The 27041-nt window shown below is 41.3% G+C and overlaps 3 protein-coding genes across 4 annotated transcripts in view; 1 reads left to right on the top strand and 2 right to left on the bottom strand.

Moving 5' to 3' along the window:
• Nucleotides 1-27041, top strand: part of SDR39U1 (short chain dehydrogenase/reductase family 39U member 1) — a 226905-nt gene that overhangs the window by 126934 nt on the left and 72930 nt on the right. The window lies entirely within an intron of this gene.
• Nucleotides 428-8965, bottom strand: LOC128398987 (vomeronasal type-2 receptor 26-like). The gene is made up of 6 exons (XM_053360246.1): nucleotides 8678-8965; nucleotides 6486-7349; nucleotides 4971-5198; nucleotides 3703-3829; nucleotides 2277-3160; nucleotides 428-508 (listed from the first exon to the last, which is right to left on the bottom strand). Exons 1-6 carry the CDS (start codon nucleotides 8963-8965, stop codon nucleotides 428-430), a joined length of 2472 nt encoding a protein of 823 aa, XP_053216221.1.
• LOC128398988 (vomeronasal type-2 receptor 26-like) lies at nucleotides 14545-16073 on the bottom strand. The gene is made up of 2 exons (XM_053360247.1): nucleotides 16037-16073; nucleotides 14545-15707 (listed from the first exon to the last, which is right to left on the bottom strand). Exons 1-2 carry the CDS (start codon nucleotides 16071-16073, stop codon nucleotides 14776-14778), a joined length of 969 nt encoding a protein of 322 aa, XP_053216222.1. The 3' UTR covers nucleotides 14545-14775.

A 27041-nucleotide genomic window follows, 5' to 3' on the forward strand; every position in this document is an offset into this window, starting at 1 on the left:
AAAAGTTTTGCATAGTTTCTAGTTCTAGAAACTGGGCAGAATTTCTAAATCAGGCTGTTGGCACAAGAAGGAGGTTCAAAAAGCAGACAGAAGCTTCCAGTTCCATAGAGTAGTTAGTCCATAGAGTAGCCAGTGTGGTGTAGTGGTTAAGAGTGGTAGACTCGTAATCTGGGGAACCGGGTTCGCGTCTCCGCTCCTCCACATGCAGCTGCTGGGTGACCTTGGGCCAGTCACACTTCTTTGAAGTCTCTCAGCCCCACTCACCTCACAGAGTGTTTGTTGTGGGGGAGGAAGGGAAAGGAGAATGTTAGCTGCTTTGAGACTCCTTCGGGTAGTGATAAAGCGGGATATCAAATCCAAACTCCTCCTCTTCTTCAACATTTCCCCCATCTTGTATTGCCAACTGAAAAAGGTGGCATGTTTTTCTTCAGCTTTGCGGAATAAAGTTGTAAGTTGGTATCCTTCCTGGTGGATAGCCAACTATCTTGGCAAACTCCACACCATAGTACTTTTACGGGGAAAGGCAAAGCAGGGTCTTCATGAAGATGTCATGCTAAACCATGTCTTGCTTTTTTTTTTAAAAAAATCTGTAATGCATGTCCATGTGTTCAGTAGCACCTACACAGCCTTAGAAGTACCCAACTTCTCACCCAGGGCTGAGAGTGACAAAAGGAACCTCCAAGTGTGGTGCCTGTTAGTACAAATGTGCCCACCAGTAGCTCCGGTAGCAAACAGGGAAAGTATGAGTAAATATTCCCTGGAAAATCTGCACTGCTGGAGAAATTGATTTCAGCTTATGTAGTGTGAGAACAAGGATAAGGTGCTTGGAGGAAGTCTGGCCCTCTTGATCCTTTCATAAAATAAACCACAGGAGACTGGCTGAATAAAATCAGGGTGTGCTTCCTACTCATCATAGCCAGTGGTGCTAGGCACCTTGAAAGTGGTAAACATGCACCCAAGGCTTTGGCTCCGAGGTGTCCTTAAAATATATGGTGACACTTGCTCCATTTCTCAGTGTTAGTTTTGCTTTCATCAGGGGTCGATCGCAATGTGGAACTCCTCACCCAAAACTCAGCAGTTCAGCCAATACCAGCAAGCTTGAAGTCAGTGCCTATCAGCAGATCAGGACTAATTTGAAGCTGGTAATATGGACAATATGGATGGATATAAAATATAGATTATGTAATAATATGTACAGTGGTACCTCGGGTTAAGTACTTAATTTGTTCCGGAGGTCCGTTCTTAACCTGAAACTGTTCTTAACCTGAAGCACCACTTTAGCTAATGGGGCCTCCTGCTGCTGCTGTGCCACCGGAGCACAATTTCTGTTCTCATCCTGAAGCAAAGTTCTTAACCCGAGGTACTATTTCTGGGTTAGCGGAGTCTGTAACCTGAAGCATATGTAACCTGAAGCGTATGTAACCTGAGGTACCACTGTAGTTGAAAATGTTCACATGGAAGGGATGGGAGGTGTCGTGAGATTCAGAGAAATCTCTTTATATGGATATGTATTTGGTATTGTTATAAACTCATTTTTGTAAAATCTAATAAAAATTAATTTTTTAAAAAGGACTAATTGGCAGCTATAAATGATAATGTGAAACAATGATTTGAATTGAATTGAAAAAAATGGGGTGCATTACCAAGATTTAAACATTGCATGTAGATTCAATAAAGCATAGCTAACACAATCTATCTTTATCTTTACTGTGTACATGATGAAAAGAAGAAGTGGTTCTCCCTCAAAACCTTTCACATCAACAGAATAGGGCTACAAAGTTCAGGAGGCATTTCAAGCCCAGCAATAACTAATATCACAATTAGGGGTTATTAGTTTCTAATGCCTGAAAAACGATGCCTTATGAGGAACGGCTAAGGGAGCTGGGCATGTTTAGCCTGGAGAAAAGGAGGTTAAGGGGTGATATGATAGCGATGTTCAAATATATAAAAGGATGTCACATAGAGGAGGGAGAAAGGTTGTTTTCTGCTGCTCCAGAGAAGCGGACACGGAGCAATGGATCCAAACTGCAGGAAAGAAGATTCCACCTAAACATTAGGAAGAACTTCCTGACAGTAAGAGCTGTTCGACAGTGGAATTTGCTGCCAAGGAGTGTGGTGGAGTCTCCTTCTTTGGAGGTCTTTAAGCAGAGGCTTGACAACCATAAGTCAGGAGTGCTCTGATGGTGTTTCCTGCTTGGCAGGGGGTTGGACTTGATGGCCCTTGTGGTCTCTTCCAACTCTATGATTCTATGATTCTATGAATTATTTTTTCTCACCAGTAGCTCCCTGTTGTTCAACTCAGGTTTAATCAAAATGATATAGCATTTAGGGGCAAAAATGCAGCCCAGTAACCCAGCGCCAGAGGCCAAGATGGAGAAGATCTCCACAGCCACCATGTATTTCCCTTTTGTGCTAAGGTAAGTTGGGACAAAGGTCACCCAAACACTGCAGAAGACCAACATGCTGAAGGTGATAAACTTGGCTTCATTAAAACTGTCAGGTAACTTCCTGGCTAAGAAAGCCATTGTGAAACTGACAGTGGCCAATAAACCCATGTAGCCTAGGACAGAGTAAAACATGATGGCAGATCCTTCATTACATTCCAAAACAATCTCTTCAGCCATTGTGTGCATATCTAAATCTTGGAATGGAGGAGAGGTTGCTAGCCACACAGTGCAAAGAGTGGCTTGAATGAGGGAGCAGGAAAGAACAACAGAAGCAGCCAGTCTTTTCCCTATCCATTTCCTGATAGTGGACCCTGGCTTGGTGGCCATGAAAGCTAGCACCACAATAATGGTTTTGGCCAAAAGACATGAAATTGCAACGGAGAAGACTATGCCAAAAGTGGTTTGTCGAAGCAGACATATCACTTTCTCAGGTCGGCCAATGAATAGCAGAGCACAGAGGAAGGAGAACAGGAGGGAGATGAGGAGAGTGTAGGTGAGGCTCCGGTTGTTGGCTTTGACTATGGGAGTGTCTTTGTGCTGAATGAAGATTGCCAGCACCAAAGCTGTGATGGAAGAAAGGGAAAGAGTAAAAGCAGCTAAAGCGATCCCCAAAGGTTCTTCAAAGGACAAGAAGCTGATATTCTTTGGAATGCATATATCTTGGCCTTTGTTTGGATATTGACCATCTGAACACATCAAACAGTACTCCATGTCTAAGGAAAGAAACATTTTTTTCATTGCAGTGAAGTTTGCATTCAGTGCACTACAGAAACATCTCTTTAAAACTGAATGAGAACTGCTAGCTCAAAATCAGTTCACATAATTTTCAAGCAATGTTACTTTTTCTTTTTTTAAATATCTACACAAAGCAATGATTTAAGAAGAATCCAGAATTTAGGGGTATGAAGACAGGAAAGGTAACCTGAAGCTCGGTAGATGTCTGGAGTTTGGTTAATTTTTTTAAAAAAATTATCTAGTTTTTCGCCAAACTTTTATTAGACATTACAAAAAGAATTAGCATAACCTCCATTCTGATGTTTGGATTTTTTGCAATTATTTTCATTTGATTTCATTTTGTCCTGGTGAAATTGGGTGCTGTGCATGAGAGCACACTTGCCATATTCACTTGCCATATTATACTCTATCCACTCATGTGAACTATTCCTTTTAAATATGAAGGAAATGGGGGGTTTGTAAACACGAATGTAAAACTATGTCCTAGAGGGAAAAATAATATGGGCATGACTTCTCTTACCTGTCTGGTTTGAAATCTTCCCTTCTGGACATAGAAGGCAATCATAGCAGCAAAATGGCTTCCCTTCCTTCTTTCTCTTGCTATAACCTGGTTGACAGACATCATTACACCATGAAATGGGTTGTACCTGTATAGAAGTGAAATTGGTTAATGTCTCAGCATTTAGGCCATATATTTCTTTGGTATTGGCATGGCAAACTGGTAATACTTTAGAGAGGCCTTCTGACAAAGCTTTCATTAAATCATGTCCACATATCAAGATGGTGCTGTCTAGGGTTTCCATATGCCCTCTTTCCCCAGGACATGTCCTCTTTTTCATGATAAGAGTTGTCATAGTGATCCATAGTTACAAGTAGAAGTAGGCAAATGTGTCCTCTTTTTTGCTCTTCAAAACATGACAACCCTAGAATGCCTATATGGTGGTACCTCAGGTTACAGACACTTCAGGTTACAGACTCCGCTAACCCAAAAATAGTACCTCAGGTTAAGAACTTTGCTTCAGGATGAGAACATAAATTGCGTGGAGGTGGCGCAGTGGCAGCGGGAGGCCCCATTAGCTTAAGTGGTACCTCATGTTAAGAACAGTTTCAGGTTAAGAACGGACCTCCAGAATGAATTACGTAAGTTCTTAACCCGAGGTACCACTGTAATCACAGTTTTTAGTACAAATGGCAATCATTTTAGTCACAACCAATTGATGTGTGATTGATGATGTACAGATCCTTTTGGAACCAGAAGGCGGCAGGACTGGGGCAGAACTGGGGATGTAATGGGGCAGGGCACACTTATATGCACTCCACTGATGCACATGGGAGCCTAATGAAATGGTCTCAGCCTTTTTATGAAAATAGTTCTCAAGAAAATATTTCCACTCCCTCTGTGATTTGGCCAGTGTCTTTCCAACAAGCTTTCCAAACTTTCCAAGCTGGATGAATAGTTCTGCCAGGGGTGTCCACTTTGTACTGTTTTTAAATGTAGCTATTATTTCTGTTATTTCTGTGTGCTGTTTTAAACTCTGTACAAGTTTCCTTGTACATCACCTTGAGTGCGTGTGGAGGAGGATTATATAATTGTAATAGAATATGAAGGAGGAGGAAGTGGCGAACTAGTAGTTAGCCTAGTGCTCACCTCCATGTTCTTGTCCTCTTCAAAAGTGTGCATGAATATGCGCAAACAAATGACTGTGTGTGAACGAGCACGGACCCCACCCACCACCATGTTTAGAACCACCCACCAGCATGTGGTCCCAAACCATGAATCATCTGTACCTGGTTAAAAGCACTGGGCCATCTGATGCTATTCACAGAAACGTTCAATTCTTTCTCTTTGGAAGCAATGGGGTCTATCTCTGCAACCTTGACTCTCAGGAAGGACAGGTTTGGAAATGTGACCCAGCTGATAATATCAAATCCAGTGGCCAAGTATCCATTTTGGTCAAAGGAAACTTCATCCCCGGCACTGTTGTTAAATGAGACTCCTTTCAGATAGTGCTGAAGCTGAATCAAAAGAATAAAGAGAATACCATTTCCCCCCCCACAAAAGTCTCTTTAAAAGTCATGGTGTTGCTACTCCTGCAGCCAACACAGACACTGCTTAGCCAAGAACCATTTTGCCCAGAGTTGTGGGGGGTTCTGCCTTTCAAAAATATATATTTTAACTTCCCTCTGCCATTTTGTTGTACAATTTTTAATTTATCCTAATTTGTGTTGTCATCATCACAGCCAATGGGTGATCTCTCTCTTGCCTTTGCACCATGGCTTTCTGATGGGGGAGCATTCCACTAGGCTTCACTGCCACGGGCAAGTAGGTAGGAAACAGGGAGGTGCCTTCAGAGAGCCTTATTGGAGGGCTGCCCCTGCCAACACCACACATAATTTTACACACACATACCATGTCCCCACTTTGCTTGCCTCACCTGACCAGCACCAGATCCTGTAACCAGTGCTATTTTTCTAGAAAAAGAGGTGCCAGAACTCACCATGAAACCTCCATCATTCTCTTAGAATGGCAATGACGCCCACCTGAGAGGTGCCAGAACTGAGTTCCTGTGAGTTCCCCCTGAAGAAACACCCTGCTTGTAATCTTTACTCATAGGGATGTTGCTCCAGTCCCTTGACCATTCTGGCAGTCCTTTTCTAAGCCTTCTCCAGTTGAGCAATATGCTTTTTGAGGTGGGATGACTGTAACTGTGCACGACATTGCGAATGTTTATTTTCCATCTAGATGCCTAAAACAGAATTCACCTTTTCTTCACAACTACAACCTGTTGGTTTCTCCCCATTTATCTATGAATTCATAATGTAAGGAGGGAATTTAAAAGAAATGAAGGTCATATACAAAAAAACTTATACACTCCCCCCTTATATTCTCTCTCTCTCTCTCTCTCTCTCTCTCTCTCTCTCTCTCAACACAAACACACACACAGTGTCTGCATGGCTTAAGGACTGTTGTTCCTCACACAGATATTATGAGGCAGTGCTAGCTTTGAAAGGGCAGCATGCCCTAGGGTATCTGCAGCATCATCCTAGTTGGTGTCCCACAAGGTTGGCAGATTTGCTGTGCATGTTAAATGGGAAGTAGAACAGCACTATTAAGACACTGATGAAGTAGTCAACACCATCTTAATTTTCCAAGAAAATGTTGGGGTCCATAAGCACTCAGTGGAACTTAAATTTATTACTGCAGCTGCTTTGACCAATGCTTTTTATATCACGTTCTACAATGTACAAAATGAAGCAAAGCAAGAGAATGAACACTCCTATATTTTTTGCTGTAGACATTACCTGCCATGGTTGTTGATTCGGAAGCTTCCATCTCCTTCTTTCCACTGTCACTCTGTTTTTTAATTTGGAGGACTGCATGGATTGCAAAGCATGTGCCACAGCATAGACTGCATTGTACATGCTGTAACTGTGGCCAGTCATGCTCATGTCAAAAACAGATCCAGGAAGTGCTTCCAGTTTCTCATCCCCGGTGCAGACCTCCCCACTAGCATGATCTCCATCAGAGGTGGGGAACTCACAGTTGAATGCCTTCTGCCAAAAGATCTTGAGAAAACCATCTCCTTTTTCCAAATTGGGATTTTTCAACTGAAGGAATGTCTGGAATCCTGACACCTCCTTTGAGTGAATTGCCAAGGACATAGCACCGTGGATTATGTCTATGTCGAAATCTCTTTGATAGGAAAGTGAAACGAACTCCATGCGACCTATCATAATCCAGATTTTACCTGCTGTCTTCATTGGTGTGTCCACAATGCCTGAAATAACAGGAAACATTCTCAGAAATATCATGGTTTGAATTTCACCATGTACAAGCACAACAGTGGCAGTGCTCCTCAAAATAACCATGTATGTTTCCATCGTATTCTCCAGAATTTCTCCAAAGTCAGTTGCAAAATGTGCCAGTTTGTGATAAAATTCAATAAATGCAAAGCAGATGCCGCTCTGGGAAAACTTGGGAAGAATGGCCTGGACAACCCTTTCTCCGCTGTCAGCATGTAAAGTAACTATCCCAATCCAGGTCCATTTGAAAAACAGCAGCAACTGGAGAATCCCGAAATACTGGTGGTACCAATCAGGGAACAATTGCAGGAAGAACGCTCCTTGTTTTTGATCATTCGTCACTGAAGCAGAGCCATATCCAAGCTACATGGGAAATAACCAGAGAAAATAGCAACAATCTATTTCCAAAGTTCATTCATTTTTTTTGTTTTTTGTTTAATGCTTTTATTTGATTTTTCATTTGTTAATCATTTACATATTCCAATCCTTATCTTTATTTTTACATATACTGTATACATAGTTAAACCAAACAATATCCATAATTCTTCACCAGTGACTTCCCACCACCTCATAACAGCTTCTTCTCTCTTATTTTTCTATTCAATTGTGTTGTTTATCTTTATTATCTTTTTATTACATAATATAAAACTTATCTATGTGAATTTTGACTTTTTGAAATTTATTCAAGGGTTTGATTTGCAAACAATGTTTTTCCAAATACAGTGGTACCTCAGGTTAAGTACTTAATTCGTTCCGGAGGTCCCCACTTAACCTGAAACTGTTCTTAACCTGAAGCACCACTTTAGCTAATGGGGCCTCCTGCTGCTGCCGCGCCGCCAGAGCATGATTTCTGTTCTCATCCTGAAGCAAAGTTCTTAACCTAAAGCACTATTTCTGGGTTAGTGGAGTCTGTAGCCTGAAGTGTATGTAACCTGAAGCGTATGTAACCTGAGGTACCACTGTATTCTTTTGCACTTTTCCCACTCTTTTTTAAAGTTTTTGGTTTGGTTGTTGTCTAATTGCCGCTGTCATTTTTTGCCAATTCCATATACTCAGACAGCTTGTTTTGCCATTCTTCCTTTGTTGGTATCTTATCCCCTTTCCAATTCCTAGCGATCAACATTCTAGCGGCAGTTGTGGAATACCAGAACACCTTTTCCTTATCACTGAGGATACTGATTGTCAGAATGCCCAACAAAAAGGCTTCAGGGTTTGCCCCCGAATGTTCGTCTTAACATTTTTTAAAATTCATCATAGACAGTGTTCTAAAATTTTATTTGTATTCTGCTTTTCCACACACTCAAATCATGCTCAAAGTGGCATACATAAAGGAAACAGGGATTCATTTCAAACAAACACTACAGAAACTATTTCATAATACAACATAACATAGCAAAACAGAAATATGGTAACAAACAACTCCTCCCCCCTTACATTTCAACGCATTAAAGACAAGAAGATTTCTTAAACACCAGGCAGTATCCAGAACAAGGGAGCTTCACAAATTCACCTTTGTCCTAGAAGCACCCCTCCCATGATGTTGCTCATAGTACTTCTTCTGCAGCAGCTTCTTATAAGTGGCAGGTCAGAACTGCCTCTAGTTTGCTACTTTCTGTCTCCAAAGCCTGGCTAAAAGGCAAGGGAAGCACAGCTGGTTTGTTAAAGTCTTATGCTCCATGCGCAAAACGTACCTGTGGATTCTTGTAGATGGAGAGAATGTCAGCCATGAAGAAACACACGTCTGAGTTAGGACCCCCAATGACAGCTACTGCATTACCCCGGAAATCACATTTGTAGTTTGGGATGAATCTGCTCCATGTAGAGAGAAGTTCCATAGAGGCCAGGTACATCCTACTTGCCAAGAATTGACTGTTAATAATGTGGAAGCCCAGGGTGAGGTTGGATAAGATCTGGCCACTTTCGTTGATCTCCGTTACCGCAAATGTGAGGGCCACGATGTGCTGGTATATCTGTGTCATAAATCTGCAAGGTATTTAAATCCACTCTCAGAATATTTTTGCTTCAGAATATGCCATGAGACGTATCTACAATAGATGTTTCACTCATATATTGAACTAAAATATATTTTATTGCCCTCAGTTCCAGGAAGTTTGATGGAACACTGGCACTTTGACCAGGACATTTGTCATATGAATGTCACTTATTTGGAAAGTATGCACGGACACTTCTATGCAATGTTAAAAACCCAACTTTAAATGTTTAGCATATTATTGATTCTGGCTTCAGAGGCCTTTCTTTGTGTGCCTCTCTGAGACATTTGGAGGACGGCAACATGAGAAGAGGCCTTTAACATCCCCCCTGCCATCACTCCCCATATAGCAATTGGGGCTTTAAACAACCAGCTCCTTGTGGTGCTGATGGAAGCTTTTTTATGTCTATTTGCAGCATCTGCAACAAAACATGTCTCTCCCGTATCTTTCTGTGAGCCACAACAGGCACTGTAACCTTCCAAGCATTTGACCACACCCGCAAAGGCACACTCCTCCATTGTCTCCTGAGACAGATGGCATGGGGTTGCGGCTGAGGAGAGAGGGGTTAACCTTCTGTTTCCCACATGTTGTGATTTCCCTCCCCCAACAATTGCTTCCAGTGGAGAGATGAGGTAATCTGAGAGGTGAGAATGAGAGAAAAATGGGGAGAGGTGGGAAATCAGAGTGGTGGTGTGGGGCAGTTCCACCTACTTTTGACAGCAGACACCATGTGTGGTGCCCAATAGATTTCTCCCAAAAGATTATGGCTGTATCTATCCAATTGGAAAGGCTCACTTAGATCTCCTTCCTCCTTCTCCTCCTTTCAACCTGCAGGGATTTTATTTTATGTTTGGGTGAGGGTGAACATTCTACTATCACGAAAGCAGCCTCCCTTTCTCCTTACAGATAATTAAATGGTCAGTCCGTGAGCACTTAGAAAAGGATGCTGTGATTACTAAGACCCAGCATAAGTTTCTCAAAAACAAGTCATGCTGGACAAATCTCATTTCTTTATATGATAGAGTTACAAACTTAGTGGATCAGGGGAATGCTGTGGACATAGTGCATCTTGATTTCAGCAAAGCTTTCAACAAAGTCTCCCATGGGATGAAGTCACTGTTAGATGCATTTGTAGCTAGTTGACTGACGCAACCAGCTGCACAAATATAAGATAGGGACACCTGGCTTGTCTGTAGGACATGTGAAAAGGATCTATGTTTCTAGTACAACACAAGCTGAACATGAGTCAACAGTGTGATGCAGCAGCACAAGAAAAAAAAGGGGGGAGCTAATGTGATTCTAGGCTACATCAACAGAAGTCTAGTGCCCCAATCAAGGGAAGTCATAGTACTGTTCTATTCTGCCATGCTTAGACCACACCTGGAGAACACAATTTAAGAAGGATATTGACAAACTGGAATGTGTGCAGAAGAGGACAACCAAGATAATCAAGGGTCTGAAAACCAAGCCGTATGAGGAAGGAAAGGTTGAGGGAGTTGAATATGTTTAGTCTGGAAAAAGAGAAGACCGAGAAGAGAGATGATAGTCTTTTTAAAATATCTAAAGAACTGTAACATAGAAGATGGAGTAAGTTTGTTTTCTCCTACTCTGGATGGTAGGATCCAAACCAATGGCTTCAAGTTACGAAAAGAAAAGAAAAGAAAAAGAAAAGAAAAGAAAAGAAAAAGAAAAGAAAAGAAAAGAAAAGAAAAGAAAAGAAAAGAAAAGAAAAGAAAAGAAAAAGAAATAGAAATTCTGACTAAACATCAGGAAGAACTCCCTGATGCAAGAGCTGTTTGACAGTAGAAGGTGTCTGTCAGAAGGTGGTAGCTTTTCCTTCCTTGGAAATTTTTAAGCAGAGGTTAGGCGGCCATCTTACGTGCATCCTTTCATAGAGATTCCTGCATTGCAGGGGGTTGGACTAGATGATTGTTGGGGTCCCTTCCAATGCTATAATTATATAATTCTATGAACTCAGAGAGAATGTTCAAGGAAAAGGCTCCCTGAATGTGACCCAAGAACATCTTAAACACTAACCATTTATTATGGCACATAAGCTGGGGTAGTCAACATGGTGTCCTCCATGTGTTAGACTATACTCTCTTCCTTCCCGACCACTGGCTATGCTTGCTGGGGCTGATGACAGTTAATGCCCCACAGGGACACGGGTGGTGCTGTGGTCTAAACCACTGAGCCTCTTGGGCTTGCTAATCGGAAGGTCGGCAGTTTGGATCCCCGCAACAGATCCAAACTGTCCCAGCTCCTGCCACCCTAGCAGTTCGAAAGCATGCCCGTGCAATAAGATAAATAGGTACTGCTGTGACAGGAAGGTAAACTGTATTTCCGTGCACTCTGGTTTCCTTCATGGTGTTCCATTGCACCAGAAGTCATGCTGGCCACATGACCCGGAAAGCTGTCAGTGGACAAACATCGGCTCCCTCGGCATGAAAGTGAGATGAGCGCTGCAACCCCAGAGTCGCCTTTGACTGGACTTAACTGTCCAGGGGTCCTTTACCTTTACCTTAATGCCCCGCAATACCTGGAGATCACCATGTTGTCTACCCCTGGCATAAACGTTTGTGGACTAGAGTCCACTTCAGAAAATGCAAAGCTTTTACCATAATTAATCAGTCATTAAACTGCCACAAGACTCCCAATAGTTGCAGCTACCCCTCTGGAAAATGATATAATTAAGAATCCAGTTCCTTACATGGGGTCATCAATAAGTTCATGAAGCGGATGCCTGATGAAGTCCACAGAGCTGGACAATCTGTAGCTCTGGGAAATAATAGCAGCAATGTTGAGGTCTCCTGAATGATAATACTTCTGATTTTCTGGAAGAGCACCACTTATATTACATCGAGCAATGGGAACAGCACACACATCTTGAAGCAGTAGTAATAATACCAGGAGCATGAATAATATTGCCATGCATGAACATATTTCTTCTCGGAACCATTTCACCTGTTTCCTCATTGTCATTAAAATGTCCCTGAGTAGCACAGCCTGAATAGAAAGGCCACTCAATGGACTTATTCAAACCCAGTATTATGTAAAGTATTGGAGGGCTGTTTAACCTTGCCTGTCTTTAAACCCTGAACTGAATTTCACAGGTGACCTTAACAGAATCTGTTTTTCTCAAGTCATGGTTTTCTTAGTGGTTACTGAAGCTCCCTTGGGATTTGGAGAAGTAGTAATCATGGACAATTTGGATACTTATAGGGGAGATAAGTATTAGAGGTTCTCCGCAACATTGCAAAAGAAAACAGGTTGATTGCACTTCCATCAATCCTTTTCTCTGATCCTCTGCAGTGTGAAAGCAAATTATGTGTAATAGTAAGATATTTAGTGGGAGGGGGTCTAGCTTAGTAGGAGAGTACATGCTTAACAAATACAATGTCCCCAGCCAGAAATGCCAAAGCCTAGGAATCAAACTACTTGTTCTACTCCCAAATGAGAATCAAGGCTACGCCTAGAGAAGTTGTTTGCTTCAATTGCAACAAAGAAGGACATGTAGCCACACTTTGCAAAGCCTCAAAATTGGGGAATTCCCCTGCATTTAGGCAACCAAACCAAAATAAAGGATACAAAGAAAAGTTTTTTTTTTTTTGCAAGAAAAGAAGCTATCTGTTAACAATTATGACACAAAGTCATACAAATGGTTAATTGATTCTGGAGTGTCTTCTTACATGAAAATTCAGTTGAAGAAAGTAAGTTTAACTCCATTGCAGAAATGAGAAGATGCATATTAAAGGATGCAGCTCTCAGGGGCCACAGCAGTGTGCCTCCAAAACAGACTGCCAGCGACAGATCTTCATTGGCTCCCAATGCATTTCCAAACACAAAGCAAAGTGTTGGTGTTGACCTTTAAAACCCTGTATACCTGAAGGAGCGTCTCCACCCCCATCATTCAGCTCAGACACTGAGGTCCAGTTCTGAGAGCCTTCTCGGTAGTGGCACCTGCCCTGTGGAATGCCTTCCCATCAGACGTCAAAGAGATAAACAATTATCTGTAGACATGTGTTTCAGGATGTTTTTAATGTTTGATGTTTCACTGTATTTTTTAAAATATTCTGTTGGAAGCTGCCCAGTGTGGTCAGTTCAACCCAGTCAAGATGGGCCGGGTACAAATAATAAATTATTATTATAAACAATATATCCTCTCCTAATGTCTAAACTCAATTCTACATCAAGGGGAATCCACAATCTCCCGAGGGAGTCTGTTCCACAATCAGCCAATGTTAACTGTCAGAAGGTTCTTCCTGATGTTTTGTTGGAATCTTCTTTCTTGTAACTTGAAGTCATTGGTTCAGGCCCTGACTTCAAGAGCAGGAGAAAGCAAGTTTTTTCCATCTTCCATGTGACACCCCTTTAGACATCACACCTCCTCCAGAGGTGCCAACTTGAATAAAATATTGGAGGGAGAATAAGCCCTGCTCTGCATAGTCAATCCCATGATGGGATGCAAGGACACCATTTGAATGGCAATGCCCATCAACTTTGGGCGGCCCAGCCCCCTCAAATATTTAATTGGGGGGCCAAAGACCCCTTGGCCCTAGGTGTTGGCTACTATGATCTCCTCTCAGTCTCCTCTTTTTCCAGGCTAAATATATTCAACTCCCTCAACTGCTCCTCATATGGTTTGGTTTCCAAACCCTTGATCCTCTTGGTCACCCTCTTTTGCACACATTGCAGCTTGTCAATATTCTTCTTAAACTGGGGTGCCCAGAAGTGGACACAATATAACAGGTGTGGTCTGACGAAGGCTGAATAGAATAGTACTGTGACTTCCCTCGATCAGGACACTAGACTTTTGTTGAATCATCCTAGAATATCATTAGCTTTTTTGCTGCTGCATCACACTTTTGATTCATGTTATGCTTGTGGTCCACCAAGATCCTTTTCACATGCAAGCCACGTGTTCCCCTTCTTATATTTGTGCATCTAGTTCTTCTTGCCTAAGTGCAGAACCTTACATTTGTCCCTATTGAAATTCATTTTGTTAGCTAGCTTGTGCCCAGTTCTCCCATCTGTTAAGTTCATTTTGAATCCCGATTCTGTCTTCTGCAGCATTAGCTACCACACCCAGCATGGTGTCATCTGCAGATTTGATGAGCATCCTCTCAATTCCTTTGTTCAAGTTGCTAATAGAGACATTGAACAACAACTGGTCCAGGAGAGAAGGAACACTCTGCACCTTGGCACTTTATCCAGTTTCAATGCAAATCTTATGTATGCCTCTATGTATGAATAAAAGAAGGTTGCTTTATTCATGTAGCTGAATAAAGGTTCTTAATGGTCTTTTTATTATATTTGTTTACAAATTTATAAGCCACATTTAATAAGAAACGAAAATGCAGAATACGACATAACAATTAAAAAAATCCATAAAACATTATAAAAAATGAGCAATCTGGCCGCCAAATTCTGCACCAGCTGAAATTTCCAAAGGATCTTCAGAAACAACTTCACGTATCACGTGTTGCTCTAATCTAATCTTGAAGTTACCAAAGCATAGACAACAGAAGTTAGGTTTCCCCTGTTCAGATAGCGGCAGCGCTGGGCCACCAGCTGAAGCTGATAAAAGGCACTCCAAGCCACGGAGGTCACCTGTGCCTCAAGCAAGAGCAAAGGATCAAGAAGTAGCCCTCACCTATTTACCCACTCCTTCAGAAGGAGTGTAACCACATCAAGAGCAGGCAACCTCCCATCCATACAGTCGAGGGAACTGCCCTCCAAAGGTTCCTCAGTCTCATCTGGAATCAGCTTGAGTTTGTTGGCACTCATTCACTCCAACTTTAACTAGATTGGGACTTTCCAATTTGTGATTTGTTCTTTCCTCTCATTAGCTGCCCCCTGTTGTTCAACTCAGGCTTAATCAAAATGATATAGCATTTAGGGGCAAAGATGCAGCCCAGTAACCCAGCGCCAGAGGCCAAGATGGAGAAGATCTCCACAGCCACCATGTATTTCCCTTTTGTGCTAAGGTAGGTTGGGACAAATGCCAGCCACACACTGCAAAACACCACCATGCTGAAGGTGATGAACTTGGCTTCGTTGAAAGTGTCAGGCAACTTTCTGGCTAAGAAGGCCACAGTGAAGCTGATACTGGCCAGGAAGCCCATATAGGCCAGGACAGAGTAAAACATGATGGCCGATCCTTCATTACATTCCAGAATAATCTCTTCAGCCATTGTATGTGCATCTAAATCAGGGAAAGGGGGAGAGATTGCCAGCCATAGAGTACAAAGAATAGCTTGAACTAGGGAGCAGGAAACAACAACAGAAATATCCAGTCTTTTCCCCATCCATCTCCTCATACTGGACCCTGGCTTGGTGGCCATGAAAGCTAAAATGACTGTAATCGTTTTGGCCAAAATACAAGAAACTGCCACAGAGAATATCATGATAAAAGCAGCTTGTTGAAAGAGACACATAACTTTATGCGGTTGGCCAATGAACAGCAAAGCAGAAACAAAGGAGAGCAAGAGGGAGATGAGGAGAGTGTAGGTGATGTTTTGATTGTTGGCTTTGACTATGGGAGTCTCCTTGTGCTTAATGAATATCCCATGCACCAAAGCTGTGATAAAACAAAAGGAAAGAGAGAAATTAGCTAAGATTAAACCCAACGGTTCTTTGTATGACAAGAAGCTGATCTTCTTTGGAGCACACAAATTTTGTTCTTTGTTTGCATAATGATCTTCCAGACATTGAATGCAGTATTCTGCGTCTAAAAAAGGAAACAGATTTTGTTTTATACATGGATGTACTAATACGTACAGTACATTACTGAATTCAATGCAGCTGAGTGAACTTTTCTGTGCTATTTCTGGGTAGGGAAATGGAGCAGAGTGGATTTTGTCATATATTCTTTAGTGAGATAAAATTATCCAACAGTTTTTCTTTCCCTGAATGAAAAAAAATATTTCAGAAGCTATGGCTCACTGAATACTAAATAAAATTCCACTTCCAGTTTTTATTGTTGGATGAAGAATTGGAAGTGGTGGAGGCCTTGTCCATTTCTTCTTTCATGAATAAAATGAATTAAAAGAACATTACTCTTAAAACTGGATCCAAAAGTGAAGTAAAAACTCATTGACCTCTCAAAGATTTGTTAGAAAATTCTTTTAGCTCAGGCATATTTACAAAACCCTGTATGGTGACACCTAGCTCAAAACCAGTGTACACAATCTCAGTTACTTTTGCATGACTATGCACATAGCAGATTCCCTCACTGGTGGTATTTTAATTCCTGGAACATCACAAAGCAAGAGTTTTAGTGAAATACGTGTTCTTCTTGTCCTGTTATGCTCAAATCCTGTTTACTTCTAAATTTCCTTTCCTTTCCTTTTCTTCTGAGAAGCTGAACGCTATGCTAAACAACAAAGGAATGCTGTGGGTATCACCACCAGCACTAAATTTGGAACATTTAAATATGAAGGAAATTCTTGTCTATAAACAGTGTTGAACAAGTGATTGATAGCAGTTCATAACCTAAGGAAAATGCTATGAATAAAATGTATTTACCTCTAAAATTAGAAATCCTCCCTTCTGGACATGGAAGACAATCATAGCAGCAGAAAGGTTTTTCTTCCTTCTTGCTCTTGCTGTAACCTGGATGGCAAGCGTCATTGCACACAGAAAGCGGCTGTACCTGTGCATAAATGAAATTAGTGGGTGTTTAAACACTGAGATCCAGCTCCAAGGGCCTTCTGGTGGTTCCCTCACTGCGAGAAGCAAAGTTACAGGAAACCAGGCAGAGGGCCTTCTCAGTAGTGGCACCCGCCTTGTGGAACGCCCTCCCACCAGATGTCAAAGAAATAAACAGCTATCCAACTTTTAGAAGACATCTGAAGGCAGCCCTCTTTAGGTAAGCTTTTAATATTTGATGAATTATGGTATTTCAATATTTTTCTGGTAGCCGACCAGAGTGGCTGGGGAAACCCAGCCAGAAGGGTGGGGTATAAATAATAAATAAATAAATAAATCATCGTCATCATTATTATTATTATTATTATTATTATTATTATACATTCAAATTTTGGGGAGGAGAAGGGAGTTGTATGACAATCTCCTGCAATAAAGATAGAAGCAAGTTAATTCTTTATAACCAGCAGTAAAGTATTGCACTTATGTGAAAGGAGAACCTGTGGCTACTTATCCCCTGCCCAGTGGGTCAAAGTAAGGATGAGGCACTTTTGGGATCAAAATTAGAATTTTATTTATGTACATTTGATGAGGGCTGTAACTTGATATCCACTCTGACAAGGCACAATACTTTGTATGAAATAAGCACACAGTACAGAGATAGCTGAAAGGTTCTTACAATTCTAACTTTAAACATGCCTCAGAATAGACTGTTTTCTTCTAGAATGGCCATTGGTCTTACACTTTGAGTAAAACACTTGCAGCCCCATCTAGGATCTTCATTTTCCCCTCAGGGAAAACAAACTGGATTGCCATGTCTAGCTAACTCCTAATTCAGACCTACCATCTGACAGTTTTAACCTATCTAGGATCTAACCAGGCTCTATCCAAGCCCTTTCTAGGTACTTTCCAAGCCCTAAAGCAATCCTATCTCCACTAACTGTCAGACAGGGCCTATTTGACCATTTAACTGTCAAGTTCTAACTTCAAATTCCCTACTGTCTCTCCTGATTGGGTGACACTCAACCCATTGTCTGGATGCTCAAGTTCCATGCATCACAAGTTATATTTCTCCAGTTCTCCTATCAAAAGGATTTGTGCTACCAAAACGATGGATGGACAATTATTACTTTATCATTATTCTTATATATTTATTTATACCCTGCCTTTCCCCCTGACATGGACTAAGGGCTGCTTACAGATGAAATGCGAACAGCTAAAAACCGGCTTGGGGGAGGTCATAAAAACAATTAAACATTAACAAAAATAAAACTATACAGAAGCATAAATGATCTAATAACAATGTACAGATAATTACAATACCTGTTTAAATGCAGTTGGCCATACAATGTCCTCCACGGAAACGCTCAGGATTTTGTCTTCAGGAGCTAAGGGATCTATCCTTCCAACTTTTGCTCGGAGAAAGGAGCGGTTTGGAAATGTCACCCAATTGATAATATCAAATCCAGCAGTGATATCGCCGTTATGATTAAAGGAAACCTTTTCTCCAGCACTGTTGTTAAATGAGACTCTCCTAAGGTAGCGCTGAAGCTAAATTGAAACAACAAAAGGCAAATAATATGCATATATAAGATGCTTCAAATAGACTGTATACCACCCTATTCTTGGAGGTCTCAAAAGCACTGTGCGTACTTCTCAAAGTGTTGCAAAATTTCCTAAGCCTTCAATCATTGTCATAATTTTTGCAACCAATCTATTGCCATCAATAACATGCACAAGTCAGATAAACACAAGGGTGGAATCTACACACATATAAAAACCGTTCTGAATATGCTTTTTTTAAAGCGTTTTTTAAAAGAGAGAGAGATCCAAGAGGCAAGGGCAAGACAAGGTTGTTTGCGGGATTGTAAATAAATGCGAACATTAGAAAATGCCAACAAGCCTCTAAGGACCTCGTTCCAAATAAGACAAATATAGGGTAACCCCTAGAAGGCCCAGCATGATTCTTCTTAGGCATGGGGTCTAAAATGGTTTTTAAAGTGAAAGCAATTAAAGTTTTTGTTTTTGTTTTTTGTTTTTTATGAAGGAAGTCATTTGAGCACCAGCCCTTTGGGCCTCACTCTGGGGCTGCTGGATCTGGGCATTTACCTGCCATGGCTCTTGATTTAGAAACTGCTGACCTCTTCCTAGCACCATAGTTTCGTGTTTGAATATGAATGAGTGCATGGGTTGCAAAGCATGTGCAAATTCATGGGGGAAACAGGAAAGCTATTGCTAACATTCAAGGCAGATATAGACATTCTCCAGAAAGAAATGCATCATGGGGAAGAACAGGGGGAGAAGACTATTGCCAGAATGTCCTGCTTAATGGCTTCCCCAAGCTGTCTGGTTGTCTGCTATAGGAAGCCCTTGGACTGAGCCAGCAGGATCCTTCCTTTGTTCTTAGTGTATTCAGGACATTACCTTCCATAACTCTTGATTCTGAAGTTTTACTCCGTCATCCACTATCACTCTGCCTTTGTATCTAGATGGATGCATGGCCTGCAATGCATGTGCTACAGCAAAGACTGCGTTGTACACACTGTAGCTGTGGCCAGTCAGGCTCATTTCAAAGATAGATGCAGGAAGTGTCTCCAGCTGTTCTTCCCCGCTGCAGATGTCTCTATCGTCCCTTTCTATATCAGTTTTAGGGAGAGAACAGTCAAAAGCTGTTTCCCAAAAGACCCTAAGAAAAGCATCTTCTTTCTCTGAGGTAGGACTTCTCCCCTGAATAAATTTCTGGAATCCCACAATCTCCTTTGAATGAACTGCGATGGATAGAGCACCGTGTATAATGTCTATTTCCCAATCTCTTTGAAAGGAAACGGATGTAAATTCCATCTGTGCCGTCATGATCCAAACTTTTGTCTTCATTGTTATCTCCTCCAGTTCTGAAAGCCGGGGAAACATTCTCAGAAATATCACAGTATTTATTTCGCCATGTAATACCACGACGTTGGCAGTGCTACGAACAATAACCTTGTATGTATTGACCCACTCGGTCACCATATCGTTCATGCCAGTGGTAAAATACAGTGTTGGCAAATTTTGGATAAAGTCGAAGCAAATACCTCTCTTGGAAAATTCAGGAAGCACAATCTGTACAAACCTCTCTCCATTGTCACCATTGATAAAAACCACCCCAATCCATGTCCACCTGAAAAACAGCAGCAGCTGGAGGATTCCTGCAGCCTGATGCTCTTCAGCAGGAAACATCCTCTGGAAGAACGCTTCTTGGGTTTGGTCATTTATTATTGGAGCAGAGCCATATCCAAACTATATGAAAAATAAAATAAAATCCAGAGATATGAAATGTTAAGAGTTATTTCCAAAATCCTGTTTACTCTTCACCCTCTATAATGACATTTCCTAGACATGGAAAGTCTGATGCCATCCTTTTCATTCATAAATATAAAATATGAAGAGCAAAATTTTATCAGAGGAGAAAGAAAGGGTAGTATAACTGGTTTGTTTCAATCCTATGTTCCATGGATACACATTACCTGCGAAATCTTGTAGATATATAGAGTCATTGCCACAAAGAGACACACATTTGAATTAGGACCCACAATGAAAGCTACTGCATTATCATGCACATCACACTTGTAGTTTGGGATGAATCTGCCCCTTGTGGAGAGAAGTTCCATTGAGGCCAGATAGGTCTCTCTTGCAGTGAAATGGCTGTTATAGATGTGGAAGCCCAGGGTGAGGTTGGATAAGATCCAGAGATTTTCATTGATCTCATTTACAGCAAATATGAAGGACAGGATGTGCTGGTAGGTCTGAGTCATATATCTGCAATCAGATTTTCATGCTGTGTCAGAGCATCTCTGCTTCAGAATATGCGCATCTCTGAATTTTACCCTAATCTATTTTGAATCCACACATACACATTTGCCCTACTTCAAATCTGCAGTGATATCCACTTTCATTTATGGATCTGTACGTCTCTTCTGCTAATATTATTCTAGTAATGCCTGTTACACTGATCTGCTCTCACAGGGTGGGGTGACAAAATTGATTGGAGGAATTTGCATGTCTTAGAAAATGGATCTTTGATGGGCAGGTAATCTAAGTCATAGTGATTTGGAGAGAGGTCTGAAAGGGAGATGTGTACTGCCTTCTGAACAAGATCTTCAGGCGAGGGAGCTGTGTCGTCTTTCACACACTGGAATAAAGGTGCATACCAACATTCCTCAGATGAAAATGGGGACATATCTCACTCCCCCAACTAACCCTCCTTGACCCCCCATTTCTCCCCCCCCCACAGAGTATTTTCTATCAGGAGAAGCAAGTGGCACCACCACCACACCAATGGGACACAGCACACACCCTCTCCACTGTCCTGAGAAAACCCCTCCATCCTGATTTCATTTCATTTCATTTCATTCTTTGATATGCAAAGATCCATCCGGTGCCTCTAGGTTGCCCAGAGTTGTCGACCTTTTTAGGAAATAGTTGTTTACCTTTAAAACAGTTGTGGGATGCAGGGACTCACAGCATCAACTAGCTGGGGTTCCAGCGTACAAAGGGGGCTGTGGGTTCCAGGGGGGGGGGAATGTCAGGTGGGACAGTCCCTGCCCTGTCCACCTGCTGCCTCCCCCCTGCTGCATGGCGGCTAACTGTTTTGGCTGTGCGCACAGCGCCCGGAGAGCCGTAGTAGTAGGCGCTGTGCAACGAATCCTGTAGCTTGCGCCAAGCTGTGGGTTTCTTTGCTGGGTTTTCCGCTGTCAGCACATGGCTCATCCTCTTCCCCAGGTTTGGCAATGGTTGCTGCTATTATTATTGCAATATCCATAAATATATACATGAATAGGTCTCAAAATCTATCCACAAATCTAAACTGTGCAGAGGTGGCTAGCATCCTTCAGATGCTGCCGAACTGCAACTCCCAACATCTCTGACCGTTGGCCACCATGGCCTGCGTCAAATGGGAATTGAAGTTCAGCAACATCTAGAGGACAATAGCTTAGCCACGTCTGTCTTAAGAAAGTGACTGAAATGTAGGCATCATTCATCCTAATCAACACTCTTAAAAATGAATGAGAGTTGGAGGAAGATGCTTTGGATATAAGCACCGGAACTACAAACCATCCACTACCACCAATGCACACTGAGATGTAGAGAGTGATGGAATCCCAGTAATTTTACTCCTAGTTTATTCTAAGAATCTTACCTGGGCAGATAATGGTTTAAACCTAAAAGTAACAAATGTATTATGGCATAAATGTTTTTGTGCTTAAGTGCATTTCATCATAAACTCTAACCCATGAAAGCTTATGCTATAATAAGAGTTGTCCCCCCCCCCGCCATTTCTCTTTTTTTCTGCAACAGAATAACACAGCTAGACCGTATGGAAAATGATATGATCAAGAAATCAATTCCTTACACAATTTCATCAAGGAGTTCATGAGAGGGATGTTTTTCAAAAGTTATAGGGCTGGAAAATGTGTAGATCTGAGATATGATGCCAGCAATGATGAGGTCTCCTGACTGATAATACTTGTGATTTACTGGAAGAGGGTCACTGATACCACATTGAGCTACAGTTAGATTCCACACAGCCCAAGGAAGCAGCAGCAATACCAACAGCATGAAACATACCATCTTGAACACACATCTGTCTTAGCACTTATTCTCATGTTCCCTGAGCAGCACTGAATGGTCACTCTTTTGACTTATTGACAGCCAAGACTATACACTGCAGAGTATCAGCAGTCAGAGTGACCACCACCTGCCTGTCTTAAGCACCTGCTTTGGATGCTACAGGGAATGTTAATAGCACCCATCAGTCTTGGGTCTTTGTTTTTGCTGTGGCTAATGGAACTCCCTTGGGACGCATTGAAGAAGAGGAAGTAATCATGGTGAATTTGATAATTACTCAGTAGCAGTGCTATTTTTATAGAAAAAGAGGTGTTGGAACTCAACGTGAAGGGCTCCCTTGTTCTCCTAGAATGGCAATGGCTCCCACCTGAGAGGTGCCGGAACTGAGTTCCAGTGAGTTCTGGCTGGAAAAAAGCCCTAATAAAAAAGCCCATATATACGTACTGTGCAGCAAAAAACCAGGTATGGCTTGAACGGTGAGGCTGTATTTAAACATACCATTATGAGGACCATCTGTACTATGCATTTAAAGCAGCAGCATACTAATTTAAATAGTCATTGCTCCCCATCCCAATTATATTTTTTTTGAAAACTGCAGTTTATTAAGGGTCCTCATGGATGTTAGGAGACCCCCTCTCCCCTCACAGAGCTACAGTTCTCAGAGTTCTACAGGAAGAGAGATTGATTGTTAAACCACTTTGGAAATTGCAGCTCTGTGAATGGAATATTACAGAGGATCGGAGTTATATAATCTACTCTTCCAGATCGATCTAGGTTTTCATTAGCTCCTGATGTAATGAAACTTAGTTGTTTCAACTGAAAAGCCCCATAAGACAGAGACCAACTGAGAAGTCTCACCCCATCTACCAGCTTTTATATAGTTTGATTTTATAGGTAATCTAAGCTTCTTCCCATGAAACACAAATAAATTCAAAATATTCTGCATTTCTTTGGTATTCCTTCATGGGGAAGGAGGCAGAGAAGCTAAAACAGAAATAAAAACCTTGGAATCAACTTCATTTGAATCGTTGCTATTCATACAGCTAACACCCTTTTAGCAAACTTTTGGTGAACATTTAGCTAACTTTTGGTGAAAAGCAAAGGTTTCACAGCCCCTCCCACTTCAAAAATGATATAAAGAGGATGGTGTGTAATCAGGGACCAAAGAATGATCTGGTAAGAGGGCATGGTAGATAGTGTGAAATAAAGAATTAAATTTAATTTTTACAGATTCCTAAAAGTGATTGGATTAAAATGTAAGATAGGAGCAGAACTATATATTGAACTTTGCACTTCTCTGAATGTGCAGCACAATACCCACCAGTTTGAACCTATCAAATTACACTTTAAACAGGCAATAAACATATTCCACAATTGGTTTTTTTTGGTGATCTATGGATCAGTCTATTTTTGTCCGAAGGAAGTTGGACCTATATACATTTGTAAGTCTCATCTATGTCACTACTGCATCACCATCAATCTGTGCCTTAAAAGCGTTGGGAAATAAAATTTCTCAGGGACATCTGGGGAAAACCTGGACATTTCCTTTAAAAGGGAAAAATTCCCCCGGATGGGCATGTTGGCCCCCAAAGAGAGGACATTTCCGGGTTTTCCCAGATGTATGGCAACTCTATGTAAGGATAAAATGGGGAAGGGGAGAATAAGGAATGCCACCTTGAGCTCACTGTAGGAAATGTGGGGTGTAAATGCGGTAATGATGGGAATGAGAAAACCTGACTCAATTTGGGTGCTTTAAAATACAGGCACATCCTGTCAGTAACCCTTAAGAAGGCTGACATTTATCTGCATGTGGTAGTGTTTTCCAATATACACCTAGGGGTGGGAGGAGACAAGCAGTGTTTCCTATTCACCAAAATGGTGTAGAGGCTGCATTCGCATGGGGCTTCCAATGAGGTGCCACAGCCATTGCTCCCACCCTGGCGGCAACAGCAGGTGCTGCATTCCTTGGAGGCCGATTCTGCAACCCCTGTGGATCCTGCCACCTGAGGTGTTCACCTTGGCTTCTGGGTAGTAGGCTGACCCTGCCTCAACCAGAAGATCAAAGTAATGATGAGTCCCTTTATAATTTTCTTTATATACACTTGATGAGAATTATAGTTCAATTGTTATTCTTATAAGGCACTACACTTTATTTCAGTCAAAACTCTATAGAGAGATGGTTAAGAAATGATTAAGAACATTACTTTAAAATCCCACTTTAACTTGTTCAGGAATCAACTAATTCACCAAGAATGGCTATTCTGTTCTATTAAGCCAGGAACACAATCCCAGCCCCTTCTAGGAACTTTCAGAACCTATGTTGCCCTGCCCTAACTAACCCTTTCCAGGCCCTCATCTAATTCCTGTCTAAGACATATCTGATAGGTAAGTGCTATTTATGGGCTTTCCAATTCTGTCAGATTAACCATAACTTCTAACTCCCCACTCCTTCTTGATTGGCCGATCCACCACCCAGCTCAGCTTGGTATCTGTGGCCTCAGGACATGTAAACTTTTTGTTTCAACCCATTTGTTCTGTTTCTGTGCCTATGTGTCCTCTTTATTATTGCAAAAATAAAAATGCAATAATATAAATGAATGAATAAAATGCCAACTTTTAAGACAAATGCGGACAGTTTTTGTGGTACTCTTTTCATCTGAATATCTCATTATACCAAAGGCCTTTATTTTTTATACCTGTCAGTAGAATCACAGTAGAACCCAGTGAGCTTAGGGCTGCCATACGTCCGGATTTTCCCGGACATTACAAGGATTTCAAAGGCGGAATTTATGTCCAGGGGGAATTTCTGAAAGGTGGCATTTTGCCCTGCATCTTAGGCAAGTTGATTTCTGCGGTTTTTACTTTTTGAAATACGGCAACCCTAAGTGAGCTGGACCATGGTTTCTTCTGCAACGTCTCACAAAAATGTAACTCATAATAGGTGATTATTTCCCCATTATAATTACCTAATTAATCATGATTATATGCTACTTCTTCTCCAGGTCTCAAGGCAGCTGTAGTAACCATGACTAAAACTGCAAGACATAAGGATTCCATAACTATCCCCAATCCAATTCTGCGTGAGGGCTTTGTAAATCTGATCTTGGGCATTTTAGATAGCACGGTCATCGTGTTTGTGGCCATTCAAATCAGGCTGTCAGACCCAGCGGAGAACCCATTATGGTATAATGTGGAGGCAACAGAATGGGTGTAGAGAAGGAATCGTATTACAGAAGCTACTGCCATTTGCAGTCCTTTTGCCTCTAGTGGCGTATAAGATATCTGACATGAAATCTAGTGTCAACAACTCTCTTCCTAGTTTTCACAAGTTTTATCAACCTGGAGACTTCATCATTGCCAGCATTATAGCTCAAATATTTAGACATGCCAGTACAACATATTTCATAGAATGGCCTTCTAATGACATATCTGAAGACAATGTGTAAGGTGTTCGTTTTTTTAAAAAAGTTTCTTTTCAATGTGATATATCTTTCCTAGCTATGCCAAATTACCCATCAGCACTGTGATGATCATACGGTTTTATTCATAGCTGCATTAAGTATTTAAGAATGTTCTGACTGTAAGAAAGAAACTGTTTCTTTAATCTGGTCATATTTTATGAGAAAGTATTGATAAGTTGAAGCTGCTGTCACTCCAATGTAGAGCATCTTCATTGTCCAGAGTAGGTCACTTTTTCAATCCCTGACACCTTGAGGTAGGGCAGCGAAAATGTCAGAGATCCACGACCAGCCAGTGTAGACATTGCTGAGCTAAAAGGCAGCTTCCTATGTTCTTAAGTTATATCTTATTACATTTGATTTTATTTATATTTGACCCCATTTTGAAGAACAACACTAAAGGTGTGCAGAGTAAACCCACTGAAATCAAGGGAATTGGATTAATCCGTTCAGATATTTCAGTGAGTTTACTTGGCGTATGACTAATATTGAATATCATCCTATGTACTTAAAGACCATCAAAATCTGGAAAGAAATTGAGATGTGGACAATTTCAGAGATGCTCTGAATGCTGTATCAGCATTGTGCTGGGAAGAACAGATGATAAAAGCACATCTGGGTGCAACAATATTTCATCATTGAAATATTATCAGTTGTGGCACCTGCCCTGTGAAATGCCTTCCATCAGATGCCAGACAGAAAAACAATTATTTGACTTTTAGAAGGCATCTGTTAAGAGAAGTTTTGAATTGATGTTTTATTGTGATTTTAATATTTTGTTGGGTGAAGCCCAGAGTGACCAGGGCAGCCCATCATATGGGCAGCATAAAAATAATAAAATTATTGTTATTATTTGTATCACGCTTACCTCGATCAGAACCATTATACTATATTCAGGAATACAGTGGTACCTCGGGTTACATACGCTTCAGGTTACAGACTCCGCTAACCCAAAATATTACCTCGGGTTAAGAACTTTGCTTCAGGATGAGAACAGAAATCGTGCTCCGGCAGCGCAGTGGCAGCAGGAGGCCCCATTAGCTAAAGTGATGCTTCAGGTTAAGAACAGTTTCATGTTACGAACGGACCTCCGGAACGAATTAAGTACTTAACCCGAGGTACCACTGTAATGCATGGAATGTAAGAGAAACATATGTCATAGTCTGTGGCAAATCCATACTGACAGTGCAAGTAACTCTAATTGCAGGGTGATAACCCACGTCTACCAACATATCCTGGCCTTGATATTTGCTGTCAAGGAGATCAATGAAAATCCCCAGATTTTACCGAATGTCACCCTGGGTTTCCATATCTATAACAGCTATTTTGATGCAAGGTGGACCTATCATGCCTCA

This window comes from Podarcis raffonei, chromosome 13 (genome assembly GCF_027172205.1).
Source record: "Podarcis raffonei isolate rPodRaf1 chromosome 13, rPodRaf1.pri, whole genome shotgun sequence".
Classification (NCBI taxonomy): Eukaryota; Metazoa; Chordata; class Lepidosauria; order Squamata; family Lacertidae; genus Podarcis; species Podarcis raffonei.

What these genes read in the sequence shown, in the direction of transcription:
- LOC128398988 (XM_053360247.1), bottom strand. Translation starts at nt 16,073, where the DNA reads ATGAGTTTTTACTTCACTTTTGGATCCAGTTTTAAGA. An exon ending in TTTTGGATCCAGTTTTAAGA is followed by an intron (nt 15,708 to 16,036) that starts GTAATGTTCTTT and finishes TTCCTTTTTTAG; the next exon opens with ACGCAGAATACTGCATTCAA.
- LOC128398987 (XM_053360246.1), bottom strand. Translation starts at nt 8,965, where the DNA reads ATGACACAGATATACCAGCACATCGTGGCCCTCACATTTGCGGTAACG. An exon ending in CGAATCAACAACCATGGCAG is followed by an intron (nt 5,199 to 6,485) that starts GTAATGTCTACA and finishes CTTTTGATTCAG; the next exon opens with CTTCAGCACTATCTGAAAGG. An exon ending in TGAACAACAGGGAGCTACTG is followed by an intron (nt 509 to 2,276) that starts GTGAGAAAAAAT and finishes TCCCCGTAAAAG; the next exon opens with TACTATGGTGTGGAGTTTGC.